The 18,646-nt window shown below is 52.9% G+C and overlaps 2 protein-coding genes across 2 annotated transcripts in view; both read right to left on the bottom strand.

The window, feature by feature from the left end:
* Window positions 1–5,658: 5,658 nt before the first annotated feature.
* The window catches only part of TNFRSF19 (TNF receptor superfamily member 19), a 501,102-nt gene continuing 488,114 nt past the window's right edge, over window positions 5,659–18,646 (bottom strand). Inside the window, exon 10 of the mRNA XM_052671203.1 lies at window positions 5,659–5,668. The gene's annotated coding sequence lies outside the window, so the exon portion shown is untranslated. The remainder of the gene's footprint in view (window positions 5,669–18,646) is intronic.
* Window positions 9,753–13,288, bottom strand: SHISA2 (shisa family member 2). The gene is made up of 2 exons (XM_052671209.1): window positions 12,931–13,288; window positions 9,753–11,937 (listed from the first exon to the last, which is right to left on the bottom strand). The coding sequence occupies exons 1-2, from the start codon at window positions 13,229–13,231 to the stop codon at window positions 11,384–11,386; spliced, it is 855 nt and encodes a 284-aa protein (XP_052527169.1). The 5' UTR covers window positions 13,232–13,288; the 3' UTR covers window positions 9,753–11,383.

Here is an 18,646-nt window from a genome sequence, read left to right as displayed (position 1 = left end):
GGCACCAGGCAGGATTGCTCCTGGATTAGGTCGATGGCACGGAGGGAAAAGTCATCACCTTCTTTCTGCAGTGCTAATGAGACAATTATGCAGTAAGGGGAAATTGCAAATAATTTTGCCATAGGCGCAAATGTCCAGGGGCCAAGTGTGTGCGTGTGTGTGTTTTTCTGCAAGATTAGTTTTGTTTAAAGGCAGGAATTCTAGGGGAGAAGATAAATAAGGGGAGGCTAAACCTGATCCCAGGAGTTTGCAAATCTTAATCCCGATCTAACCTGTTAAACAGTTTCTTTCATTTAGAAGCAAAATCTTTTTAGGAAATGTGAGGTGTCCTCCAAACTGCTAACTGCTTCTTCCTTTTGTAGCACCACAAGGAAAATTAGCTGCCCGCTGAGACAAACTGAGATCAGCTCACTCTTTGTATTCTAAGCCACACACTAAACATCAGTATGTAAACAATTTGGAGGTTTTTCTTGAGGATACAAAAAAAAAGACTTTTAAAAACCTCCAAATAATGGAGAAGGGCAAATAAATGTGCTGAGCAGAGAATAGAAGGGATCCCGGAGTCTTTTCTGTTCTTAACTTGGTCCAACAAACGTTTCACAGAGCCAATGAGAGGTGCTGGGGAGGAGCAGCTGCCATCCAATGTGATTTATTTTATTGGCACAGGCTGTGGGCTGCATCACTGTGACCTCTCTGTAAATTGAGGTCAGAGGGGGGCACGAAGACAAACCCACCCTCGAGTGAGTGGGGGCTTGGACCGAGGTACGTGTGTTGGATGTCAGCTCAATGGGAATTACACATGGGGTTTGTCACACGGCTATACAGTATGTGACACCAGGGCTGGCGGGTCAGGCTTTATCATCACTGTAAGGCCTTAATCTCGATCTGAGTTAATCCTGTGGAGCCCACCCAGGTCAAGGCCTGGCATTCTTCTTGTTCTTTGGAGTCGTTACAGGAATTAATCTGTTGTAATGCACTGTAGGCTGGATGTTGGAGTTGCTTGCTGTTGTGAACAATGATTAGGTGTATTCAAGTGTCACGTTAACAACAGGAGAAGGGCAGCTGTTCTGTATCAACAGGATCCCTCGTTCATTAACACAAATGCACGTAGCAATAACAGCAACCTTTGAAAGCACTCTGTGGAGATGTCATCAGCTAGACAGGGTAGTGGAGCGGAAGGAATGGGAGGTTTCTGCTTGACTGTCCAGATTTAACTACCTGGGATTGAGTACAGAAGGGTTTCTTCAGCAGCTCTCTGCACTGACCACAGTGGGGCTTGATTCAGTTTGGGTTTTTTTCAGTATTCAGGAAGAAGTCGTGATTTTCCTGAGTTAAATCTGGATCTGGTTGCTCCTTTTTGTATCGTCATTTGCACACAGGCTGCCCTTCCTCTGGCTGCCACCTGGTAACAAATGAGCGGCAGGGAGCTGGGCAGTGCTGAGCAGCCCACTGACGTTTCCTTTTCCCTGCCAGGGCTGCAGGCCTTGCTATGGGGGACTAGCTCGGGAAGCCAGGAATTACTTGTCAAGCAGAAATGGCAAATAACCAATATAAGTATCTGAATCAAACTAAGCTGCTAATGTATCTGAAATTCTGTCTGGAGTTAACACGAACTGTAGGGATGTAAATTAAGATAGCAGTCAAGCCTCACTAGTCGGCACTTCACCAGCCCACACGCTTGTCCATGTGTGCCAGAAGTGTGCAGGCTCAGCCTGCCCCACCAGCAGCACACAGCAGATGCTGTGTGGAACACCTCTGTTCCTAAGCCTGTGTGATTTTTGCAGCGTGTACTTGAGTGTGTTAGCTGGAAGACAATCGATGCTCATAAATAAAGAAAGGAATGCTTGGGTGGACCAGAATAAGTGAAATGTGGGGACTGAGGTGGCCAGGGGCACGCTGGGTGCAGCTGGGCTGTCTGTGGGCAGCCCCAAGGCCCTGGGAGAGGCACACGGTTCCCCTGCCACTCCTGTCCCACAGCTTTTGTCCTCTGGGGCTAAAGCACCACATCTGTAGTTTTGCATCGCCTCCAGTCATCAGTGCAGTAATGCCCAATTGACATTCTCCCATGGTTTAAGTCATTAAATAATGACTTAATTTTGTTTGTAACTACTCTGGGGACAATACTGCTATTATGCCTCACAGCTTAGGTTTGAAGTGGAGCAGCCCTTGAGCAGGTGCTCACCCTCAGCAGCACACTGCACTTGTCAGCTAAATCCCTGGTTTAACGGCATGGAGGGTATTTTATCTTAGTTTCAGCTCATCGCATTCAATGCCTTAAACTTCCGTCAGTTTGCAGGGCACACTCCTGGCCTCTCACTGAGCCTACTGCTGAGCAGGACACAATGATGATAGAAAACACAACAAGTCTTTCCAGCCATAGTGGATTGGAGGAGAAATTGGCCGGTTCTGTGCTGTACCTGCTGCGTTCGGTCAGCAGTCTGCTTCTGAAATGTGGCACTGCCCACATGCTCAGTCTCCACACCACTGGGCTCAGGCTGCCTAAGAATCCTCCAGCCCTTCCAGGACGGACCATTGCACTCAACTCTGCCGGGGTCTGTGCTGCAGCTCAGCTTTTTACAGTGCTCAGCCTCCTGGCGTGGCTGCACCAGTCTGTGCTCACACTCACAGCTGAACAGCTGTTACATGTAAGCACTACTGCTGTGCCTGGAGGGGACAGCAGGACCTGTCTGTGCGATACATGACAAAGGCAAGCCATGTATGGGCACAAAGGATAACTTACCACACTTTCACCTGGCAGTAAGATGAATGGAGGCTTTGCGCCTGGTTTGCAAATGAAAACTAGCGAGTGCCATGTGCTGCTTGGCCACAAAGGTGCATCCCAAAGGCGATCGCTTCTCAGTGACCTGCAGACAGCCCAGATGATCTGAGCGTTACCTGGCCTGCCATCTGCTCTGGGGCGGGTGGTCAGGAAGCATGAGGGAGCTGGGGGGGAAATGGCTGGGCAGGGACCACTGTGTCTGCTCGCAGGGGAGCGGCCATCCCTGAAGAGCCATGATAAAGCTTCTTCCTTGGGCTCCTGGCTGGGAGTAGGCACACGGCAGTGCTCTCATCTCCTGAAGCGTCTCTCTGGCGCAAAGCTGAGTCCTGAGCTTGGAGAAAGGGAACACATTGCTGCCAGCAGCCTCTGCTGCCCAGTGTAGGCGCCAGTGGTTGGTTGGTGGGACAGCTCACAGGATTGCTTGCTGGCTGTTGTCTGCCCCAGGGACACGCAGGGAGTGAACGCTGGTTGGCTTTGGTTGTCCAGGGAGCAGATTTCTCGGGTGGAACTTGTCAGTGGTGTCCTGGGCTGGTTCCTGTGCCGTGGGCAGGCGGAGGGGGCCTGTTGGTCAGGAAGGCCGGTCTTTTCACTTGAAGGCTGAGAGCAGTTTCATGCCAATTTACGTCTTACTCATTTGTGGTGTGGACAGAAGGTAAACATCTTCTGCAACCTTCCTTTATGTGTGATGGTGAGACAAGCTGCTTGAAATCTGCAGAGTTTCTCTCGCAGCATCTCAGCATCTCTATGGATGCTGAAGTGAAATGTAAAGTGGGTAAAGGACAAATTTGGTGCAGGGGAGCCCCCAGCTCGGGGCAGTCATGCAAAGCCTAACAATGAAGGAAAGCCAAAATATTGCCGAAGTGTCACTGTGCATAACTGTGAGGTCAGCACCCCTGTAATTAGCGAGTGGTGGAGCTGAGGCAGAGAAAGCCAACATCAAGAGAAAGACGTGATTGTTTTAGGTTCTGGCCACCTTACTGGGTGGCTTCCCCGAGAAGATGTTCCAGATGTCTTGGCATAAATTAATCCCCTTCAAAACATCTGCTGGGTTTCTTAGAAAATATGGAGTTGAACAGCTGCTGTATGTGCTTCGCTTTGCCCTTCTGGTTGATATTTTGGTTTAGGAGGTGAGTGCAGACACACTGCTCTTACCACCAGCAGCACGCAGACTGAAAGCAGCCCTAAGCAGGTCCCAGCTCTCCTTGAGCAGGGCCTGGGCTGATCCCCAGCAGTGAGGGGCCGAGCCCTGTAGCTCTGTGTGGGAAAACCTGCCCCAAAGCGCAGCCATCGGTCCGGGAGGTCACACATTCAGCAGTCTGAGTGACAGGATCCTTACCGACATATTTTTCATCAGTGAGCTGAGTCATGTGCCCACTTGTCTGTCATATCTGTGCTCAAATTGCTTAAATATTGTTACAGATGGAGAGGTTTTAATCTGGGTATGCAGCACACAGTAGTGCTGTGGGGGAACGCTTAATTGGCTCCCAGCAGAGCAGAGGGAGCTGGGTGCTGTGTGGGTTTTCCTGCAGAAGCCTTCCCATTTTCACCTTCTATTAATGTCCTCTGGTCGTTTCAGCGCAGCATCGCATTACAGTGGGGTTTGTTTCCCTCCCAGACTGAATACAAATGAAGGTCATTTACTTGTATTTTTAGAAGGTTCTGAAAACTTAGCAAATTTGTAGCTTTGAACAGAATTGTTGACTGTTGTATGTCTGCACAAAAATATTTCAAATAAACCTTTTATTAAAGCAACTCCACAGACTGAGGCTTGCTTGTTTTATCCACCCCACAAGTTTTGCAGCGAGAGCTCAGAATTGAATGCGTTGGACATTTTGCCTGCAAAGCTGCTGTCAGGGTCAGTTTGGGTTTTTATTACCTTCTGGGTACGGTGACACCTCTGTTAGTGCCATGGACATGAGAGTGTCTGGATAAGAGCAGTGCTGGTGGGCTCGTGGCGTGTGCCTGGTGTTTGAATGCTGTCTGAAGGTGGAGAGCCATCTATTCCTGTAAAGTAGGTGGGCAGGCTTCTCTCCTACAACTGCTGTGTGTGATCTCACCATGGCTTCACTATAATGAGCCTGGGAGATTTTTTTTTTACATCTAAGTCACACAAACACAGCTGAGTAAAATGAAGCCTTGGACTCTCCGCTGCTCTTTTTCCCATAGCTCAGTTTGCAGGAGGATATTTACCACGGAACCTGCGCGCTCCAGGGTGATGGGAGAGGACGGCCTGGTGGCGCACCAAGCCAGTGACACGGGAACATCGGTACTGTTGTTCCCCAGAGCATCCTGAGCAGTCCTTCCCCAGAGCACCCCAAGGTCCGGGGCAGGCGGAGGAACACAGCTCCCAGCCCTGCCAGCGGTCCTCCACTCCTCACTCGGACAAGAGCCTCTCGCGCTCTCTTTCCTCGAGCAGGACTCTCAGCCCACGTCCTCACACAAGGGCTCTCCTGACCCACTCAGCTCCACACCTCACCAGCACCCAGCGTGGGCAGAGCTTGTCCAGCCAGCAGCGGTACCAGGTGACTGCTGTGTGTGAACTGTCAGCCCAGTAGAGTTCTGGTGACCTCAGAGAGTGAGAATTGCACGATCCCCATAGAAAGTAAAAGTGCGTGGGCCTTAGCAAAGGGATCTCTTTGTCCAGACACTATTAGATATTGGCGTTAAATAGATTTCCGCAGGAATAAAATGCATATTTATATGTAGTCTGGCTAAAACTGTTCCTCTTTAGGGTGCTGTAACTTGATGGTTTTTTCCTTACAGATTGTCGCACTGCTGACTGAGCCATTTTTAAGAGCCTAGAGAGACTCGTTTCAACCAACAAATTACTTCTGGATTTTTTAAATTTAGGAAACAAAGAAGGGTTGTAAGCCAAGTTTCCCCGTTTTGCTTTACAAGTCACTGCTTGAGCACATTTCCAAGGGCTTTTATCCCAGAAGCCCTGGTATCTGCATCTCCTTTCCTAATGTGTCCCCTGTGCCACAGCCTGGCACCGAGTGCAGGGAGCCCTCACTCTGCCAGGTGAGCACACCAACGACAGACTCGTGATAGACCTGAATAAAGCTGTATTCACCTGGCTGTGGGAGAAGGTTCCCTGCGCTGTCCTCTGTAGTGTGCTAGAACTGAGATAACACTTGGAATTGCTAAACGAAATGAATTGCTTCTTACACCCCTTATTAGAGATGTGAGTGAATTTCCCCTCCGCACCCCCAGCAGCGTGACAGACGAGCGCCCGCTGCTCACATCCCCCAGCACACAATTGCAGGAGCAGCTGCTGAGGCTGTCGCCGGCTTCCTCGGTGCCTCATACCAGACCAAAACAGAATCAAAGGCCCTAAACCCTGAGATTAATGCTCGAGTCTGAAACGGGAGCATTGAAAAATAAAAGCGTAACTGAGAAAGGTCCGGTTGAGGAATGTTAAGCGGGACGATTTCAGAAACATAATCCTTTTGTGCAAGCTTGTGGCAGCACCCAGCCACCAAGCACTGCCCTACCCCAGGGGCAGCCCTGAGCCCCTCAGCTCCACCAGTGTTGATGGAGCGGTGAGTCCCGAGAAACGTGGCAGGAGCAGAGGGTTTTCTGCTGCTTCCTGCTCTACAGGGAAGCAAGACATGGGAGCATCACTGTATGCCAGCCTCAGGCATCCAGGGTGAGGAAGGGGCTGCTGGGCAGCGTGAGGTGGGAAGGTTCTGGCAGCACTGGGTAGGTGTATGCTGTGTTTTCATGCTGTGTCAGCTCCGATTCATGGTGGGTGACAGTGGAAGAGGCAGTCCTGACCTCTTGCTGTATTGCCATGGTATCGGGTGCTGCCCCACCAAGATCATATCTGTGGGGCAGTGAGGACTGGGCTTGCTGAGGTACATAGACACAGAAGTGAGTGCTGCTGACACCCTACCCTGACACTATGAGCTTTCAGGATGCCAAATCCTGGGGTGATGTGCATGGCAGCGCTCACACGACTCGTGTCTGATGTCGCCTGATGGCGAAGCCTCAGCACAGCTGTCACAGCCAACAGCACTCATTTGCTGGCCCTGACAGATGCCGTGGGTTGGTGATTTGTGCTGGAAACCAGCACCAGCGCCTGGGGGGAAAGGAGACTGGGAGAAGGGGGATGCTGGGCAGGACTGGGTTGTCTGATGCACTGGATTTATCACCACACTGGTTGGGCTCCTTCCTTCCCTGCCCCATGTTGCCCGCTGAAGAAAGAACTGTGTCCAAAGCACAACAATGTGGGATTTCTCCCTGGCAAAAAAAAATTAGACATATGTATTGTGATCCTACAGCCTTCATATCAATGTGAAGCCTGGCATCAGAACTCGAGTGCACATACCTACACTGTAAACATGAATTCAATTAAGCCCCAGTTCATAACGACTCTTCGTATCTCCCTGCACACAGCAGGAAGCAAGTCTGCCTTTAAACCAAGCCCCTGGGTCTGCTTTTAAAGCAAACCTCTGGGTGTGATGGTGCACCAAGCACAGCCATGGCATTCAATTTGCACTGCAGAACTGGGAATCACATTTTCCCCACAACGGGACACTCGCAGCAATGCACAGACTGTCGGTGTGCGAAGGCACCGGGATTCTTTTTCTCAAACACTGAGGGAGGCAGCAGCTGCATAAGCCAATATTTACCTGTGGGGTAATAAATCATAGCACAGGTTGTGTGACATGAGGGATGCTCACCACAGGGGGACATCCCATGCCCGACCTGTCCCTGGTGCACAGGAGCACAGCCCATCCATCTCTGCAGGCCTCCTGCATGTGGCTTGTGGCTGACATGGCTCGATGCCTGGGGAAGAAGAGAAGGCTCTTGGTTTGGCTGTTGTTAGTACAGCGCACCGATGGGATGCCACCTTGTCGGGGCTCAACAGGACCGAGTCCTACTCCTTTTGTTTCTCCTACTCCTTCATACTCTTTACAAGTTCACCTACAAACCAGATGGGGCTGTGCCCTGATGTGCTGCAGCACTAACCATGAGGCCGGCCTGATGGAAAGCAGCTCATCCATCCTTTTTGAATAATCAACATTTTCCAGCTTAATGTATCATCGTTCTCAGTCTTACTGGAGGTTTTCTGAAGGACTGAAAAGGCAAATAAGGGTTTGCTTCTCTGAAAGCAAAGGGTTATCATGTTCAGAAGGGATGCCATTACCACTCTTTCTTGGACACTTGAATTATGCTTTTGCTATCAGATGTCTACTGAGTACATGAAAGGACTCTGCAGTAGCAGACAGGGGTTTGTCTTCAACTTTCGGATTTCCTCATGTGTTACTGACAAGTCAAACATGAAGAAGAAAGGGCATCTCCATACTGAGCAGCAGATACAATCGGGTACAGAATGGCATCATCGCTCCCCCGCCGGGAACAGAATAATCACCCAGACTGAGCACTATTAAAAAAATGAAATAGTTTACCAAAGCTTTCCATCTGGGAGCAGAAATAAACACTCTGAAAGCTGTGGTCCATGTCACACCCTTGAGAGCCCCCCATTAGTTGCCTAATGAAGATGATGGAGCACCGAGATCCCCAGCAGTGTGCTCTGAGCAAGCTGTGTGCCACGCATTTGCCTGCCAGGAGCTTTCCTCCCTGCAAACACTACTTGGAAAACAGGGCAGGCATCATCTTTGGTGGGAAATGGGCTCACCTCCCAACGAAGCTGTGCTGCTGCTACCTAACTGCCCCACGTCTCTGCACACTGCTGCCTGCGTGTGGGATGCAGAGAAATGCTGCAAACCCGGCTGAAGACAGAAAAATAATACAAAGGGACCTACAGAGAGGCAAGAAATAATACAAGCAGGAAACAATAAAACGAGCTTCAGCTTGGAAAAATACAAGGGAATACACGCAGGGAATAATATTTAATAACAGCTTCAGTGGGAGGAAAAGAATTGGGAGAACAGAAAATGTGGAGGGGAAAGGAGAGCTCCAGCAAAACCAGGAGTGAGCAGCAAACAAGATGTTGTGGAAGGAAGGTGCTGAAGTTCACGTGCTGATCCGGGACCTGAAATCTTGCTTGCTCTCATGGGGGATCAGATTCCAAATTCAAGCACCAGACACTGATAGCACCGAGCTCCACATCAGTACACGTGGAAGCGCCTGGCAGCGGCTGTAGGGGTTGCTGGCATCCTGCTGGCTGTTGGTGGTGCTGGGCTGCCCCGGTGCAGCACAGTGGCTCTGGATGCCACGAGCCCACTGCCAGCCTCCAGGCCCAAAGGGGTGCAGCTCTACAGCGGATTCAGGAACACATTCAGCAGTTGTTCTCACAGCAGCTAGTTCCTTCTGCCCATGGCACTGGGCTTGGGCACACACAGCACTCGGGGCCAGACCTGCTCCAGCACAGAGGATGTGTCCCACAGGGTGAGGCAGTGACAGTGCAGCAGCACATGCTCTGCTACCCACCACTAACACCCCCAGCTGGCACCACCATTTCCTGACCACTGCTGAGAAAAGAGCCTGAAATCAGTAGCAAGGTATTCAAAAAGAAGCACTGAAAAAGCACTGCAAGGAAGTGAGAACAGATTTAAGAGGTGTAAACAGCAGGACAAACAGGAGGAATTGTTCAGGGCAGTCTGGGAAGACTAAGCTGAGTAACAGGATTAAAGCTAGCAAGGCCTACAAGCACACAGCAGTCAGGAGGGCTGAGCGTGGAGGTGCAGGGGAAAAAATAAGAAATGGGGGAAAGACAGAGGCTCCTGCACAGCAAACACCCATTCGTTACAGCACCCAACAGCCTGTTGAGTTTGTCTTCTCTTGCTTTCCTGCTTGGGGTACACCTGCACCACCACAAGGCCCCTGTTTCCTACTCCTGCCTCCACCACTCGGCCTTGCAGCACCTCGAGGGCAGCGCTGCTGCCGCTTCCAAAAACTGTCCGACAGCACAGCCTTGGCTTTGATGGGGTGGGACAGGCCATGACAGAAAGGGGCAAGTGAGGCACTGACTGAACAGAAAAATGACTGACAAAGCAAACAAAAGGAAAAGTCACACCATAAAGTATTTATTAAGAAACAAAGGGGGCTTTTTTCTTCATTTGTAAGAAACACTTTAAACCAAGTGCCCTTTCAGAAATTTAAAAGCTATATCAAACGTTAACATTGGTTTTACATTATTATACATGACATTAAAAAAAACCAGCACATCTCACAAACTTCCTCTTATTACAACGCAGGTCGCTTTTCCTTCCGCTGTAAATTATTTCTACAGATTTAAATTTAACTTATTCTTTTCTTTTTAAACAAGTAAACAATATACAAAGAGTCACCTGAATGCCACGGGTCACAGCAGGCACCCCGGCACAGGATGCCAACCACCCCACAAGGCCGCCGGTCCCAGCACAGTGGGGGTCAGTGCCGTGCTTCTGGGAGCTCACAGCCTGGGGAGAGCACAGCCAGGGCCAGCAGAGCTGCTACAGGTCACCCATTCACCTTCACCCTCCGTGGTCACAAACATTTCTCCCTTCTGCAGACAACTGTGTGTGTATGCAGCATGTTTACAGGCAAGCTGTCACATTTGGCGACGCTTCCACGCATCCACGTGGTTTGAAGAGAGACATGTAATATCAGCGTCCGGTTATTGCTATGTACGGATGCGATATCAGCCAAGGAACCCTCTGCTGGTTCTGCTCTGCTTGTCACGACTGCTCGCTTTGGGTTTCGCCCTTCCCACACAGTTGCAGCACTTGGTGCCACTGCTGGGGATGCTGAACTGGCAGCTGCTGGAAGGGCCTGCAGCCACAGAGAGGGTTCTGTCACCAGCCTGATGGGTCGGTGTCTGGGGGTGTGAGGCTGACAGAGGCGCATGGAAGCTGAGGCATGAGGTCAGCTCTGAGGGCAGCCGCTGTCCTGAAAGCAGTGCTGGTGGCAGGAGGAGCAGGCACCTCACACCCTGCTCATAGTAGAAGTTCATGCAGAAAAAGCAAGCTTGTGCCAACCACTACTGGTTGTCAGCCTGGAGGCAACATCAAACCAAGAAGGGTCTCAAGTGCACTGCAAGTAGGAGCTGAGCAATTGGTGCGCTGCTACATAAAGTAATTCCTACATAAATACCGGGGAAGCTGCTCTCACAGGACCAAACACCACATGGCAGTGCACCCCACAAGGCCACAGCAGCTGGAACCAGGAACCAAGCACATGATGGCTGCTCTGCCCAGCTCTGTCACTGTCTGTGAAGCAGTGGGAAATGTCACTAGGAGACAGGATGAGGAGAGGAGAAAGGCTTTGTGAGCATTGCGCTCTGTTCTGTGTAACAAAGCTCTTCCGCAAACTAATTAGGCAAATACTTCTGACCATGTCACACCTGAAGGGCACTTAATGGCTGCGGCATTATCTCACAAGCACAGTGATCTGAAATGCATATGCATTTCCAGCATAATCCTTTGCCACTGTAAATCATGCACAGGAATGAAAGCGTATCTGGAAACGTTAATTCAGCGGTATCATCCTACAGTTCTGGCAACGGACCTCGACGAGAATAAATGGTTTATAAACACTGCCTGACATGCATGAGCCTTCCCAAATTATTTACAAGCGCTGTTCAGGAAGCCGCGTTCCAAAGAAGTATTTCTCCTCTGCTCAGTTTGGAAATTACAAACGCACCGTGGCAGGCAGCTACACGGTGACCGCCGGGTACATCTTCTGCTCTCCGCTGGCATGTGGGTACGGAGACTGGATCTGCCGGTAGCCGCCCTGCAGCCCATCCAGGAACTGGGGCACAGGGGCGAGCGGCACCGCGTCGTGCGGGACAGCGTAGCCCACGTAAGGTGGGTGCAGGAACTGGCCCTGGTGTGGCACGATTTGGGTGGCCTGCTGGCAGTTGAGCACCGAGAAATTGGTGGGCATGTTGACGTAGACATTGTTCATGGTGCCCTCGGGAAGGCAGCAGTTGGTCTGCGAGCGGGTCGGGGGGGCGCGGGCCCCCGAATTGGCGCTGGAGCTGGAGCTGGCGGCAGTGCTGGACTGGCGCGAGGAGGAGCCGCGTGATGTGCCTGTGCTGGCGATCATGGGGATGGTCTCCATCAGGCGGGAGCCGGCAGGAGCGTGGCTCTGCTGGGGCTCCTGCTTGGGCCGCAGGCAGCGGCAGCAGCAGGCAGCAACCAGCGAGCCCAGGATGATGAAGGCGACGAAGACGGAGCCGACAATGAGGAATGGCACGTAGATGGGCACTGCAACAGCAAGGAGAAGGTGGGCAATGGGGATGCGAGCAAGACGGCCCCCTCTGCCCACTGCCAAACCGCCTCTGGGCTACAGCCCAACATTCAGGAGGTGTCTCCAACCAGGAACACCCAGCAGGAGACCAGAGTGATGCCCCAGGATGCCGGGGTGGCCATCGGTGCCCCACACATCAGCCCTGGCTCTGCGCAGGGTTTGGTGTTTTGCCGCCACATGGGGTGCAATGGGAACACAGGACAGCAGTGGCAACACACAGCCCTGTATCTCTGCAAAGGACTAGGAGTAACCGGGGACGCATCCTCCCTCCAGCACTCCCCAGCGCTCTCAATGAGCCTGGGTTTCGCGTCACCACCAAAACCCTCCCAGCTCCTCCCGAGCAGCCCTAAGAGTGCACAGACTCAGGGCCGGACCCGGAGGGTGAGCGAAGCTCTGCACATCGAGCGGTGCTGCAAAGGCTGTGCTGAGCCGGTAGCAACCCAAAGGCTTCCCCATTTCTCCAACACCACCGAACACGCCAGGCTCGCAGGGCACGACGCCCGCAATGACACGCGGCACTCGGCTCCCGGCAGGTGCCCGCACTTGCTGTGCCGCGCCGCTCACAACTCCTCCGACAGCGAAGCCGCCCCGACCCTGCCCCGCTCACAACATCGCTGCGTTGTTGGCGCGATGGCAGATTTAGAGTAGCGACAGAAGACTCGAGCTGATTCTTGACATTCCGTCGTACCAGCAGCCGCCCGCAGCGGGGCTAAACGGGCCCGAACCCCCCGGAGGCGTCACGCTGCCTATCCCCCACCGCGAGGTCCGCTCGGTTTTCCCTTCCGTTTACAACCGGGCTGCAGCAACGGAGAGCGGCGGCAGCGCCGCACGCGCTCGGGACGCGGGAAGCGCCGTCCCTCCGCGCGTTCCGAGCACCGGCGGACAGCCGACCGGGGGCGAACGGAGCGCCCGCCCGAGGAAAGCGCGGCACCGCCCCGCCCGGCCCTCACCTGCCGCCCCGTCGGGCCCGTCGCGGGGCCGGCCCTGCTCGCCGCCGCCCTGCCGCCGGTCGTTGTCGCAACCGCCCTGGTCGAGGCGCGCCTCGGCGCTGGAGCAGCAGTAGCGCAGCGCGCAGCTGCCGCAGCAGATGGTGGCGTCGCCGCCGTCGAAGCGCTCGGGGCACTGGAAGCCGTCCCGCCAGCCGCCCTGCCCGTCCAGCCAGCCGTGGCAGTATTCGCCGCTGCCCGCCGCTCCCGCCGGCAGCAGCCAGCCCAGCGCGGCCAGCAGCAGCGAGCAGCGCCCGCCCCACATGGCGCCGGGTCAGAGCCCGCCCGCGCCGGGGCAGCGCCGCCCGCCCCCCGGAGGCTCCCGCCGCCGCATGTCCGGGCCTCGCCCGCCGGGGTGCGGAGCCGGGCGGCAGCGCTGCTCCGCACTACGCGGCACTACGCCCCGCCCGCCGCCACGGCCCGGCCCGCGGCCGCCATGGGCCCGGGGACGCCGCGAGCCGCCCACCTCCGTGCGCCCCGTCCGGGCTCGTCGCTGGGTGGGGGGCGCCGCGCCCCGCCCTTATAGCGGCGGCCGCCACCCCCGCGCATGCGCTCACAGCGGTCCGGCCCCCGGCCCCCGCCCCGACGGCGCGGCCCCGGCCCGGCCCCTCGGCCCCGGCGGGAGCGGGGCGGCACCTGCGTGGCGCGGTGCGGGCGGCGGAGCTCGGAGGGGCGGCGGCGGCGGCAGCGGGAGGGGGTGGGCGCAGCCGTGGCGGGCGCGCGTTGGTGCTTCCCGACTACCTGAAGCGAGCGGGGAAGGCGAGCTGGGCGTTCCTGGCGGCGCCGAAGTATCGGCAAAGTTTGCCTTCCCCTCCGCAGAGGCCGGCACCCTCCGAGGCGCAGGCGGCTCCTCAGCAACAGCCCGGGGCGCTGCCCGATCCGCGGAGCGCCGCTGCCGGCACCGCCCGGTTTGAGTTGGGGCTGCACTTGATTCTCACGATGACAATACCCGCACTGGTATCGGACAGGCGCCCGTGTGTCCACCCCAGCGCAGCACGGAGCTCGGCCGTCCCGGCGGTCCCTCCCGGCTCCCCCAGCGAAGGAGCCCCGCTGTGCCCCGACCCGGCACCGCGAGCCCAGAGCTCGCTCCACTCGTGCCGTGTGGCACTGCGAATCCGCTTCAAGGCGGATTCCTTGCATTCATAGCCGCCTCCTGCACGCGTCCGCGCGCCCTGCCGAGCTGCACGGGCAGAGGATGAGTTCGCGGCTGAGCTCCGAGCTGCCAACCCAGCGGCACGCAGGCACAGCTCGCCGCGGCGTGGCCGTGCTGCCCCCGTGTGACAGCGGCGGGAACGGAGCCCCGGGAGCCGCTGCCGTAGAGCCGCGCAACGACACCGTGCGCCCTGAGCAGGGCCACAGCCCAGCTGCTGCTCTGACTGGGGTACTGCTTGCATGGCGTGGACGTTTTTATTTTTTATTCCTGCTCAGGGAACGTATTTAATATCTGTGTTTTAAAATACACGTGTATTCTTGAGAGAAAGACTTTCTTTTACTGGCTCTCAGTTCCTGAGAAATAATTAGAACAAGTGGAGCCAAGGAAAACCTCACTAGAGAGTCATGACAGTAGGAGCAGCCCGGGCTGTGGTGACGTGAAGCTCCATCACCAGGCCCTGAGCAACAACAGCCCCACAGCAGCACCAGTAACACTGAAACCTCCACCCACCACCTCACAGCCAAAGGCACAGTTGTGTGAGCCAAGGGCAGGAGGCAGCTGCAGCCCCACCATGACACCAAAGCCAGCACCCATGCAGCTGAGGCACTTGGGGCAGGTGAGCAGCTTGACAGCAGTCAGTCCGTGTCACACCGCTATGGGCATCTGGAGGTCCCTTCCAACCCCTACAATTCTGTGATTCTGTGGTTTACCCACCCTGGACCTCCGCACACCATAGGCCCAGCAAACCCAGGTACCAGCAAACAGAGAATACACCTAGTTATGCAGCCCCAGATAAAAAGAAGGAAAGAATTGCTTCTTAGGGCCTTGGTTGCGCAGAGAAGCTGAGGATACCCCAACCCCAGAGATGTTCAAGGCCAAGCTGGGTAGGTCCTTGGACAACCTGGGCTGGTGGGCGGCAGCCCTGCCCAGGGTTCAAGTTGGTCGGGCTGTAAGGTCCTTTCCAACCCAAGCTATTCTATGACTCTACGACTACACCAACCTTTCCCAGCCTGCTCCCTCCCAGCCACACAAAGCAAACAGGCAGGGCAGCATTGTCATCAACTTACTTCAGTTGAAAGAAAAACCCAGAAGCTTCCCCTACTCACACTGCTTTGTGCCAACCAGAGCATGAAACAGGAGCATTTTCAGTCAAGTGAAGGCAGAGAAAACAGTCTCAAAACTGAGATCTGACTGTTGCTCACCTCGTGATGCAGTGGCAGCCAGCAGCTTTGCGCCCACAGGCACTGTGCTGTGGAATCAGCACTGCCACACAGGTGTGGCCCAGCTCACCGCCTGCACGGTGAGATTCACATGTGCTAGGCAAGAAAAAAAGTGTTCTTCCTCTTGGCTTAATGTGTGGGTTTGGGTTTTATATTATTAGTGCAAATGAGCAGAAAATTAAAAATGCATAAAAGTGTATTTCGGATTAGGAGATGTTAGCATATTGCTTACATCTCTAGTTAAAGGCTATATTTGCTTGCAGCACTGCTATTTTACTTAGCATCAAAAGTGCAGATAAAACCTGACTTACAGAGTTCTACGCTCATGGTCTGAGCTGTATGAGCTCAGCCAGCAGCCCAGGCAGGGATGGGCTGACTCGTGCCTTGGCAGTATGAGGCATGCCAGCACCCACCTGCTCCTACAGGGCTGTTCCCAGGGTTTGGGCAGTAAGCTGTGACGTTAAGCAGTGCACTGTTAGTGGCAGTAAGTTGCCACCAATTTCTGTAGTGGCCAGATGAAATAAGGGTGGCCCTGACAGCTAGGAAACACTATCAGTGTTAACAGCATTAGAGATTTTTGATGTCCAGTTTGGAGGAGCTATTTAGCTACCTAACTAAGGAGCTAATAGACTACTGAGTTGTAGCTCAGTAATGTTTACAGTTCATATTTTCTCTACCCAAGGTTTCATCCAACTGCAAGTCTAAAAAGCTTTTTGCCACTTTTTCCACCCCCCCAAGAGCTTACACCAGATAAAGCACTACTGAATTTTGAGTATTTATCAAGGCTTTTCCTTTTACTATGAGCACACCCTTGTGCCCAATGAAAACCTCATCATCCTGGCTCACTGTTGTGGCTGGGACAGTCAGCCCAAAAGCACCCAGTGGTTCTGCAACACAGCACGTTAAGGACACAGAGCCAACAAGGCACTTCTTGCCCAGGAGGCAGATAGCGTCTGATCAGAACAGGATTTTGGAGACAACCGCATGACATTTCATAATGGTTCTGTCCTTGGGCTGCCCAAGTATGCACTGTACATTGAAACCTGCATTGAAAAGAAGAGGGAAAATTGATCAGTTTGAGAGCTCAGTGGAACAAACCAGAAAAAACACCTCATGTCTGTTCAGCTGTTGACCTGCTGGGACAGGCACATGCTTCCCAAGTCCTCCATGCATGAGTTCAGCAGAGCTGACCTGCTATCAGTTCTATACCTAATTTTGCAGAAGCTTCTAAACTTAAGCAGCTCAGAGTAAGCTGGAATTGCCTTACTTATACAAAGTTAGGGAAGGAAGGAGCATGCTGTTCTCTGAAAGAAGTTGTGAAGGCTAAAGCAACACCTGGCATACTCACCTCCTCACTGCAGCGCTCCACAACTGCAGCACAGGATCATGAAGATGAGATTCCTGATGCTGAGTAAGTAAGCATTGAATAACAAACCTCACAGCAACACAGCCAAGTCAGTCTCAGGGATTGCTCAAATGCTGGTGCAGAGGAACAAGAACCTTACCACCTTAGAGAAAGGTGCAAGAAAATGTGAGTGACCTGCAAAAAAAGGTGAGGCTGCACAACTGTGCCTTTGAGAGCCTTGTAGGGGCTGTATGAAAGTGGTTGTCTCCTGCCACCTGGTGAAAGCAGCATTCTAACAGTGCTTTTGGAATCCCAACAGGAAACCCTTTGGGTTGTTTTCTTCCTACCTAGAAAACTGAACTGCTACAGTCATCCATTTCTACCTACTGTAAGCAATACAAGAATGTGCTTTGCAGGCTCAGTTGATTTAGGAGCACAAAATATCAGCATGCAAGCACTCGGCCTTGAGCTCAGAAGTGATCCTGATGTGAACTGAAATCTGCCATCCCACTGACAGCAGAAAACCTCACACTCTGCACCCCTCCATCTCCCACCCCTTCCCAGCAACAAACCCATCCAGGTAGGTGGGAGGCACTGGGCCATGGCAGCACTCCGCCTCACCGCCTTCCCAAGCCCAGCCTGGGTTGTACACAGGTTGTGCAGCCCTACTGCTCAGTATGCAGAGCTAGCAATGCCTGCAGGCAGTCACCATGCACTCACAAGGTACTGGGCAAGGAAGATAGCAACAGCCAGCCAGCACAATCCCAGCAGTCAAAATGTATAATTTAATGCTAGAAATCCACTTACTGCCCTTCCCCCCCCCCCCCCCCCCCATCCCCATTATATACCTGAATAAGAGTTTTCAGAAAACAAACTTTTATAGTGCATGATATATTTGCACGTTACAGCACAGATGCATTTTCCTATATGATTACTCCTAATTTCTCATGAAACCCTACACATTACTGCTTGTTTACCCTCTGCTGAGGCATTCCAGGTACCAGCACCATCAACACGTAACAGATGACATAACAGACCCTGAATTACTTCTATTAACAGGTAAAGAATGGGAGGGGAAAAAACCCCACAGAATAATCACTTACATCAAAGATGAAAAGGCCACTAAGTCTAGAGTTCAACATATAGTCCTGTTAAGAACACGTAGGTGGAAGAGGTGTGCCAGGATCTGGATTTCAGAGGCCTGTGGTGAGAAGATGCACGAATCCTTCCCAGCTCCTCCATTTCAACCTCCTCCCACCCAAGCAAAAAGAAAACAGTAAATGTGCATGGCAGGCAGCACAGTCAGCTTGTCAGGAACACAAGCAAATACGGGTGCGCAGGTTTTGAGATGATGGGCCAGGAAGAGGTTTACAATGCAAGCAAACTGAGGCTTAACTCTGTCACATCTCCTCTTACGGATATTGCAGTGAGAATAATGGAAAACCCAAGGTCCTTCTGGTAGAAGAGGCCACATAAATCCTTTACACCACAACTGTACAAGGTCTTAAAGAGAATCACATCCCACATCCATCCCACTGCAATCTTCCCCTCTTGAAAGAGCCAACTGCAGACTTGATTTCATTCCACTGTGTGTAAGCACAGGTCAGCTTAACATGCCTTGTAGGAAACTGTCATCCCTCAAATGTATTTGTGTTCTGCACTATAATTGTATTGCACAGCTTTACTTTGAAAAACTATTTGAAACAACACATGCAGTGCTGAACCATGAAAGTCATGGCTCAATTCAAAGAAACATGCTGGGAAGGTAATTATTTCAAATCCAACTTCAACCATTTTAGTTTGTACTACAGCATGCAATTATTGCATTATGTAATCACTTCTCCACCTGGGCTAGAATTAAGGAGATACGGGCTGCCTTAACACGAAGAGAAACAGAACAAAATACAGATACACAGGAGGCTCAGGCAGCTTTAGAACTGATTAAAAAAACCTACCTAGTAC

This window comes from Tympanuchus pallidicinctus, unplaced genomic scaffold (assembly GCF_026119805.1).
Source record: "Tympanuchus pallidicinctus isolate F22 unplaced genomic scaffold, pur_lepc_1.0 scaffold11, whole genome shotgun sequence".
NCBI lineage: Eukaryota > Metazoa > Chordata > Aves > Galliformes > Phasianidae > Tympanuchus > Tympanuchus pallidicinctus.
This window is presented reverse-complemented; position numbering and strand designations above follow the sequence as displayed.